General features: G+C 38.2%; 1 protein-coding gene across 1 annotated transcript in view; it reads right to left on the reverse strand.

The window, feature by feature from the left end:
* The window catches only part of LOC114648702 (syntaxin-binding protein 5-like), a 580,738-nt gene that overhangs the window by 129,650 nt on the left and 440,616 nt on the right, over positions 1–10,472 (reverse strand). Inside the window, 1 exon segment of the mRNA XM_051924863.1 lies at positions 10,226–10,304. Coding sequence (XP_051780823.1) covers positions 10,226–10,304 — 79 coding nt within the window.

Below are 10,472 nucleotides of genomic sequence, written 5' to 3' on the forward strand. Positions count from 1 at the left end.
AGACTATAACCGAAGAATAAAGAAAGCAAGTTACAGTTGGTGGTTGATACGACAGCTTGCGTGGTGCAATGTTAAGAACTGCTGATTTCCGATCCGTGCTATATAAAATCATCACATTCAAATATTAACAGTTCCCACACACCCAAGGTCCGCCATTCCTACATTTACGACATGTGTACTTGTTGCAGTGTACACACCTCTCTGTGCTATGGTTCCTATTACAGTGAATGAGCACCTGACACTGTACTTTCTTCCCTGGGGGAAGCTGAGGTCTTAGAACGGAAGTTTGTTGATGCTGTATCATCTTTTCTTTTTCCATCGCCTTTTCCTGTAAGAAGCGACGACGAAGTTCCTCTGCAAGGTGAGCCATGAACACTCTTCTTTTCTCAGTGGACCCCGTGCATGCCTTATACAGTACGTGTGCGTTCATCGCTGCTAGGTCAAGGATGTTGTAGAACACAGCAACCGGCCACCTGCGTGTTCCTGTTCGCACTGAACAAGCACGCGCCTTCTGGTCCATGATGTCAACGCCACGCTGGGGAAAAAAGAAAGACAAATATATGTGACATTTTGAAGAAATCATTTTATCACCAGAATAGCACCAGAATACTTCGTCACACTAATATTTTTTTCATTAGCATACCTTCATGTGGTTGTAGTCTGTGACCGTGTTTGGTTTTTTTTTTTTTTTTATCTTGCCCAATCTCCACATCATGGTGCATTGTGCTGAGAATGCAGACAGACTTCATCTTTTTGGGCACATACACTGTCAGCATGGCACTGGGAGATCTAAACACCAGCGTGGAGAATTGTTCGTGTACTGAACTGACTTTAGCTGCAGGTGGAAGTTCCCGTCGCACTTTATTCATGGTGCCAAGCAGAGTTGTATTGCGGTGCAGCAGTCTATTAGCCAGCGAAAAGTGACGTGAAGAAGTTGTCTGTTGTTACGGTTCTGCCTTTGTCCAGAAATGGCTCCATAAGCTTTATGACCACCGACTCGGAAAGTCTTTCTCCCGTGGGACGACTGGGATCTTTTCCTAAATAAGGAGTGGCATTGCACATGTACTTTGTCTCCAAATCTGCCGCAATCCAAAAAGGCAGAACCGTAACAACAGACAACTTCTTCACGTCACTTTTCGCTGGCTAATAGACTGCTGCACCGCAATACAACTCTGCTTGGCACCATGAATAAAGTGCGACGGGGAACTTCCACCTGCAGCTAAAGTCAGTTCAGTACACGAACAATTCTCCACGCTGGTGTTTAGATCTCCCAGTGCCATGCTGACAGTGTATGTGCCCAAAAAGATGAAGTCTGTCTGCATTCTCAGCACAATGCACCATGATGTGGAGATTGGGCAAGATAAAAAAAAAAAAAAAACCAAACACGGTCACAGACTACAACCACATGAAGGTATGCTAATGAAAAAAATATTAGTGTGACGAAGTATTCTGGTGCTATTCTGGTGATAAAATGATTTCTTCAAAATGTCACATATATTTGTCTTTCTTTTTTCCCCAGCGTGGCGTTGACATCATGGACCAGAAGGCGCGTGCTTGTTCAGTGCGAACAGGAACACGCAGGTGGCCGGTTGCTGTGTTCTACAACATCCTTGACCTAGCAGCGATGAACGCACACGTACTGTATAAGGCATGCACGGGGTCCACTGAGAAAAGAAGAGTGTTCATGGCTCACCTTGCAGAGGAACTTCGTCGTCGCTTCTTACAGGAAAAGGCGATGGAAAAAGAAAAAGATGATACAGCATCAACAACTTCCGTTCTAAGACCTCAGCTTCCCCCAGGGAAGAAAGTACAGTGTCAGGTGCTCATTCACTGTAATAGGAACCATAGCACAGAGAGGTGTGTACACTGCAACAAGTACACATGTCGTAAATGTAGGAATGGCGGACCTTGGGTGTGTGGGAACTGTTAATATTTGAATGTGATGATTTTATATAGCACGGATCGGAAATCAGCAGTTCTTAACATTGCACCACGCAAGCTGTCGTATCAACCACCAACTGTAACTTGCTTTCTTTATTCTTCGGTTATAGTCTTGAATAAAAGTGCACTTTTATTTATGTGAAACCAGCTGTGTCAGATGGGGTTGTATGGATTGATTCTGAATGCGACTGCGAGAATGAAAAGTGAATTAATAAAAAAAAAAAAAAAAAAAAAGCTAACCTTTACCAGTATCATAAGTTACACCAGCTGTTACAGACTGAAATCAAATTTATGTTGTTATTCTAAAATTGTAAGAATAAGAGCAGTTCATTTCTCGAAGTGGAGCCATGCGGGATCGAACTTGCCACCCTCTGATTCCCAGTCAGGGGCTGATACCATTACGCCACCGCGGCGGTTGTAGTAAGAATGTCAATGTGGCATGCTAACGCGGCTTTTTTTTAAAAAATTTTTTGAATGAAAGCGCACGTGTTCTCTTATTTGTACCTTTTGTGAAAGTGTTTCTTTGATATATGGACTTCATGCTTCATACGTTATATAGTTTATGCCTACATTTTGTCATTTACTATTAGAATATGAAAAACGTTTCTGTTTTAAAAATGTGTTTGCACAGCCTACTATAGAAATGGAACACACATGAAATGCGTGTATTCCAAATAACGCTAGAATTATTTCCACTCTAAAACTCCACTTCAATCCCAGGTAATCAAATCAAGGCAAGGCTTGAGCTAGGAGAGAAGTTCATTCTAAGTCGGTGGGGGGATAGAATAGCTGGCTGCTAGTAGCTTTTGTTTATCAGCACATTTAGATGACAAAGGACTCTGGCGGAGAGGTGCAAACGGATTTAAGACGCGATTTAAGGTGGGACGGATTTACGAGTTTTTTCGTAGGCTCTGGTAATTCTAATGTTAAGCAATAAAAACTTTGTCATGTTCCATGAAGTACTTTGTGATGATATGTGCCTTGTGACACAGTGACTTTCATGCCATAAGTGTCCATTTGAGTGTGCAGCAATGAAGTGATAAACCTGGTCAACAACAATTGTTCAAGGGGTATTAGGGACACTAATGTATGCTATAAAAACATTCTCCACACCATCCCACTGCCACCAGGCCCGACATTGACTTTACCTGTTGTATCTCTTTTGAGACAAAGTATGACAATTGTTGCATTTTGTGGAAACATTCTGCACAAATGTTGAATTTATTTGTGATTTGCCTGGTTATTTCATGTCTGAATGTGTGTACAATTGTGGCTATTTTTATTTCCTTTCCTTATCATTGCAGATTTTGGAATGTTGATGCTTGCTGGTAATACAAGTTTTTTTGGATCTTCTAAAATTCTAAAATCTAATCTGTTTATATCACAATGGTTTCACTCATTTTCTGATTTTTGGTTTTGATGACAATGTGAGCTTCTCTGAACACACACCGGCAAAATTACTTTGCACAAGTTTAATTTCTTCTATTTTTGCTTTCTTTATGAGCAACCTACAACATGGGACCATGTCTTACACACACAATAGCATCACACAAAAGCATATTATTTCTTGTCAATAACTTTGTTCCCACAGTTGAGTGGGTAGTTTTGTATTAGCTAGTCTGGCCCATTTCGTAGCTCTTTACTGGCTGTACTTCTTACTCCTTCTGTCTCTGTCTTTTTTTGGGTTATTTTGTTTGAATCATAATGCTTTTCTCAAGGCAAAGTAGATTGCATTCTACTATGCAATCTGGAATATATTTCAACATTAATAGTCACTGTTTCTCTGAATGATGTTAAGAGTCAATGTCCATAAAGAATCCACGTTCAGACTGAAGTGCCAATTATCTGACATTTTTAAAGACAACTTTAATATCTTACTGACATTATCTATGGATCCTCCCTTCTTCAAAGATAATTATTTCTGTACCAAAGAAAACAAAACTACACCATCTCAATGACTACAGGCCATTGTCATTTACTCTCATTGTGATTAACACTAGAAACCCTAAAGCCCACGAAAAAACTCGTAATCCCAACCCACCATAAATTCCTTCGCACTTCTCCATCAGCATCTTTTGTTTTATAAATATGTCAATCAGTACAAGCAGCAAGCAGACTGCTGCCCCTGGGTAAATAATACATCATTATTTGGAACATGTGTGTTCCGTGTCTACAATGATCTATGTAAATGTGGGATGACAGGAAATGTGAGAAATGCAGGAAATGTTGAACACATACCTAAAACATAAACTTTTTCATGTTTTAGTACTAACAACAAAATTTTGACATGAAGTGTATAATGTGTGAAGACTGAAGTCCAAATATCAAATAAACACTTTCACAAAAAGTGAAAGTATAACAACACAAGTGCACTTTTATTCAAGAGTATAACCGAAGAAAAAGAAGTCGGCTTAGGGTACAACGATGATATGACTGCTTTGGTGGTACAGCGGTAAGAACTGCTAACTCAAAATTAAGAGGTCGTGGGTTCGATCCGGGCTGCTTTCCAAAATTAAAGTTTTGAGTAGTGAACTGCTCTTATTGCTACTATTATACAATAAAAACATATATTTGATTAGAGTCTGTAACAGCCGGTGTAAATGTATGGTACTTGTAAAGGTTAGCTTTTTTTTTAAATTCAGTTTTATTCTCTCAGTCACATTCACGCTCCCCTGATCTGACACTGCTGCTTTCAAATAAAGATGTGCTATAATAGAGGTGAACTCAGATGAGCATGAACAAGGTTACTATCATCTTGGCCAACTGCTTTTCCATTTCTCATCCTCTTTATAGCTTCCCCATTTAGTATCTCCACTTTCTCCAACCTACACTCTCTCTCTTGTTTTCTATATCTGTAAGTTATTCAAAGTACTCCTCCCATCTTTTCAACACACTCTCCCTGCTTGTCAGCAACCATCCATCTGCATACTTTATCAACCTAATCTGCAGCAGGTTCTACCCTGCTTGGTGCCTCTGTCTGGCCAATCTGTACAAGTGCTTTTCTCCTTCCTTGTCACTAGATTCCCATATAGCTTGACATGCACCTTTCCTTTAGCCTCTCTCTTCACCTTACCGCATCTGTTTGTACAGAAGTCTGTTTTTGTCATCTCCATGGTTATCCTAATTCTTTTTCACCAACCTCTTCCTCTTTCTGATTTCCTGTACTTCCTCATTCTATCACCAAGTCTCTTTGCCTTCCTTCCTCTGTCCAGATGTCACACCGAGAACCTTCCTAGCTCTCTCTTACTAATTCAGCTATGGTGTTCCAATCATCTATCCTGTCTTCACCACCGCCCAACCCCTGTCTTACTTCCTCTCTGAATTTCACCCAATAGTCTTCCTCTTTCCACTTCCACTACATTCTGTTTCTCATCTGCATGTTTGATTTAGTACAGGGTTTTATGCCAGTTGCCCTTCCTGATGAGACCCTCACCAATTTACCTGGGCTTGGGACCAGCACTGGCTTGTGCCACACCAGTGATTGGGTTGCACAGTTCATATCCAATGTATCATATAGTGGTGCGGTACCGGTTCTGTTCAGAATCACAAAACATTAAAGAAGGTGGTGAAGGCAATAAATAACATCTCCGGCACACACTTTTCTTCTCATAGGACATATTTAACAGATGCTGCTTTAGACAGACAGACAGAATTAGTAAGAATCTCAGACATCAGGCTGCATTGGCCGCTCTTTTTTCCAACTCTGTTTGCTAGTCAGTCCACCAGTGGCTGGTACAAGAATTAACTGGCTAAGAATAAGACAACCAGTAATTAATGCCAAACAAATAAAATACTGGAAGATACTAAATGAAAGTGAACGTTATGCTGGCAGCATCATGGGCAAAGTAAGAATCCGGAGAATGAAGCTGTACATTTAATGGCACAAAACCATACTTATTCATACTGGGATAATATAGAGTCACCAATCAACCTAATTACATAACTAAAATTATATGACTGTAGTTTTATTCTTCGTTTTGGAGACATTTATGATTGTAAGCTTGTACTGTAATTCAGGTCTGACTAATGTACCGTCTTCTACCAGAAAATCAATAATCTTCACACAGCACCTAATCATAATGCAGTTCACACAGCAGAAAAAAATAATATACTGTAATCCAAACTAACAATACAAAAGTACAGTGGTTATATGAAACAGCACCTTCAAACATTTATAGAAAATATGCCAGTATACATACATTACTAAAAAGATCACCAGTGTGTAAATACCTGGAAAGACTAACACCTAGGTATGTGAAAACATTTTAAAAAAGAACTTAAAATCAATTATGTGTAATGAGTATGCTGTCTACATTTAAAAATGGATAAAGTTAAAGCTGAGTCAGTGTAAAGTGATAATGTGATACTCTATTATTTTATGGGAAGCAATATTTTTTTTGAAGAAAAATAAAATATATTAGAAAATGGAAATGAGTTTAGCATTTCTTATTGCGATGTGTGTATGACATTTTATGAATATTTTATGCATATTTAAAACTGTATGTTTAAAATGTAAGTGCACTTTTACTTGAACTTTTGATCTCTGTAACAGTTTAGCTAACTGCATAAAAGAGGAAGTACTAGTCAGAGACAGTAGACAGATGGTTAAACAAGCTAAAAAAAAAAAGAAACCCCTGTAAAATGGTCTAGCGAGTTAAAAATAATCAGAACCTTAAATAGTAAACTGGTAATTTTCTGGACCATCCACATGGATAAAGGCAAAGTTCTTGAACCATTGGTTATCTTCGTACATATGTACCTTGTGAAAATGTACTGATATGACCTAGGGGTAGGGATGCTCACTTTAACCCTGACAAGCTTTAAAAATTCACCAGCGTGAAGTGAAAGTACTGAATCGAAGAGAGGGAGAAGCAGGAAGAACAAAGACACCAAGAAGAACCAGCAATATAACATTAACTGAACTCCACATTAGGTGTGTTGGCCAACATCGCCTGTGATAGCTTCAGAAATACTGCAGGTTATATGAAGAATTGCAACACTCAATTAACCTTCTAATCATAATGCTAGCACCTACACAGACTGTACATATAGTTCACAATGCTATTTCTTTTCTATTGGGTGCTTTTTGTGGCTTAATTCATTCTTCACAGTTTATACACCAAGTACTGAAATGAATACACTATATAGTAAAACACATATTGTACATTTAAACAAGTACATTACATAGTGAGATTGTGTTTCATACACAATATACTGAAATGCGTACACTGTGTTCTGAAATGGTATACAGTAATCCCTCCTCCAATTCGGGGAGTTGCGTTCTAGAACCCCCCGTGAAAGGTGAAAATCCACGAAGTAAAAACCATATGTTTATATGGTTATTTTTATATTGTCATGCTTGGGTCACAGATTTGCACAGAAACACAGGAAGTTGTAGAGAGACAGGAACTTTATTCAAACACTGCAAACAAACATTTGTCTCTTTTTCAAAAGTTTAAACTGTGCTCCATGACAAGACAGAGATGACAGTTCCGTCTCACAATTAAAAGAATGCAAACATATCTTCCTCTTCAAAGGAGTGCGCGTCAGGTGCAGATAATGTCAGAGAGAGAGAGAAAAGCAAACAAATCAATAGGGCTGTTTGGCTTTTAAGTATGCGAAGCACCACGGCACAAAGCTGTTGAAGGCGGCAGCTCACACCCCCCTCCGTCAGTAGCAGAGAAAGAGAGAGAGAGAGAGAGAGAGACAGATAAAAACAAACAATCAAAAATCAATACGTGCCCTTCAAAGCTGTTGAAGGCGGCAGCTCACACCCCCTCCGTCAGGAGCAGAGAAAGAGAGAGAGAGAGAGACAGATAAAAACAAACAATCAAAAATCAATACGTGCCCTTCGTGCTTTTAAGTATGCGAAGCACCGTGCAGCATGTCGCTTCACGAAGCAGCTGCACAGAAGGGAGCAACGTGAAGATAATCTTTCAGCATTTTTAGACGAGCGTCCGTATCGTCTAGGTGTGCGAACAGCCCCCCTGCTCAACCTCCCTACGTCAGGATCAGAGAATGTCAGCGCAAGAGAGAGAGAGAGAAAAGTAAGTTGGGTAGCTTCTCAGCCATCTGCCAATAGCGTCCCTTGTATGAAATCAACTGGGCAAACCAACTGAGGAAGCATGTACCAGAAATTAAAAGACCCATTGTCCGCAGAAATCCGCGAACCAGCAAAAAATCCGCGATATATATTTAAATATGCTTACATATAAAATCCGCGATAGAGTGAAGCCGCGAAAGGCGAAGCTCGATATAGCGAGGGATTACTGTACACTATCAGTTTTGTTAATAAATAGTCAAATAACTTCATTCAGTTTGCCAGTGTTTTCTTTATCTGGTTGAGGTTGATATTTTGTCTCATACACTATATACAAACATTTACTGTCTTGAAAAAAATAGAGAAGTTTGAGAAAACGTGTGCTTTATGATGTAAACTTCCTGCTGAGCAGAACCTAGACATGAACATTACTGTCTCACATTGTGATGTTGTACTGAAAATCTCATGACTCATATTACTCTCGTCATAATAGAGAAGTATTTGTTCATTGTTATTTTACAGATTGGTTTCACAACACTTAGATTTAAATTGTATTGCTTTTGTATGTAATTCTATTCTCAGAACTGCTTAATCCAATTCTTGCCCACCTGGCTTTAGGAGGTGTGGTGGGGTCTATTTCTTTATGCCACATATGTTTTAGTATACAGTATAAGCATATCAGACATTTAATTCATTGCATAGGTCGCCTTCTAACATTCATTCTCTGCTATCCCAAGGCATTTTTATTACAAGAACACTAATTGCAATACTGCTGTTGCCAATTCATTGCCAGAAATAATTGGACCTTCCACAACCTGAATTAAACATTCTCACACATTTTGCTTCTCAACTGATACTTATACTTGATATTTTCACTTCTTTTCCTCATTCCTGCCTCACACTGGCTTACAAAAACTTATCATGCCTAGGATGACCACTAATTTAATAATTACGCCCAAACATTAGAATGAATATGCTGCGCACTGTACCATTCATTTGATGGGCCCCAGAGCAGGGAGTTTTTATATTTTTTTTCCTCCTTTTCCAACACAAACTCCCCCTAGTCATCTTTTATAATATTTTTTTTCTGCTGACATTTACATTTTGCATAGTAACAAGCATATTAAGCCATGTACCTTTATTTATTAATTAATATCTTCACTTATAAAATGCTGGATTGTTTTAACCTAATTCATGCAATTCATTCTCCCCCCAACACTCACTACTCTACAAAAGCATTCAAATCATATTACTAGTCATGAAATTTTACGGATTAACCCATCCATTTATTGCCAAATTATGTATCAAAATGAAGCAGAGCTCATTAAAGATACATGTTCTTTTAGGCCAACAATGCCAGCTCCATATGCATAATGTCTGCAGATGCATGCTAAATATTCCTCAGTAATGAATCCATGCCAAAACCGATAATCTGGGACAAAAACCAAAATCTCTACAGGAATGAGGACTGTGGGCTAAAAATAGAAAAGTTATAACTTCCAGAAAGACTGAAACAACTAAATAAAATCTAGTAAAAATGTATCTGGGGCAAGAGAGAGGTTAAAAATACTGGAGGACAGTCAGTTTCCTTTTCTTTTTTGATGTTAGAGATAGTAAGAAATGACCAGCACTGGAAAAAGGTTTAAAGGTAGGTCTTCGGCTACAATGCAGAAAAAAACAATTTTACTGTTAAAAATGTTTTTTCTGTGACTTCAGCTTTTGCTTATCCTTTGCACGGGAAAAAAATAGTTTCAAAGAGGAAAAAAATCTCTAAAAACTAAGGTCAGGATAGATAGATAGATTAAACAGAATTTTGTAAGATGAATATACTGTACAAATAATACAAGTGTTTAATGTTATTTTCTTTTGTCCTCTTCTAATTGTTCCATCAATTAAAATGTTTCCTTGTGGCACAAAAGTCAATTTTAAGAAGAAATTTAAAAGTATAAAATGTTTATATGATATACATTTGTCATTAGCATTTTAAATCAAAAGTTTAAAATGCAGAAAGACATCAAATTATGCAGTTCATGTACAGAAACTCTGAAATGCAAAGAAATTAAGTCTTGTCATTTTAATACAACTGCTAAAGCTTCAACTATATCGCATGCAGTTTGTTACTGAACAGCAGACTTTTGCATTTCAAACTGGTCCCAACGATATACTTATATATATATTAAGGCAGCATGTCCTTTAGCTTTAGGAAATCATGTTTTACTTATGTAAACTGAAACAAAGTCTTACCCAGCCCTGGTGGTTTTATATTCAACTTTCAGGATGGGTTTGCAGGGTTCTGGCTTTTTTCCATCCTTCGGCTGTTTTCCTAAAATAAAACAATGTCAATATTAGAGATTTGTGAAAACATCCTATAAAAATGGGGAAGGCTAGAAACATGGCCTCACAGATCCTCTTAAATTGTTACAAGACATGGGCCAAAACTATGTTATAACCAGAAGTAAAAATTAAGAAAATTTGCAAAACTACACTCTGC

This window comes from Erpetoichthys calabaricus, chromosome 3, assembly GCF_900747795.2.
Source record: "Erpetoichthys calabaricus chromosome 3, fErpCal1.3, whole genome shotgun sequence".
Classification (NCBI taxonomy): Eukaryota; Metazoa; Chordata; class Cladistia; order Polypteriformes; family Polypteridae; genus Erpetoichthys; species Erpetoichthys calabaricus.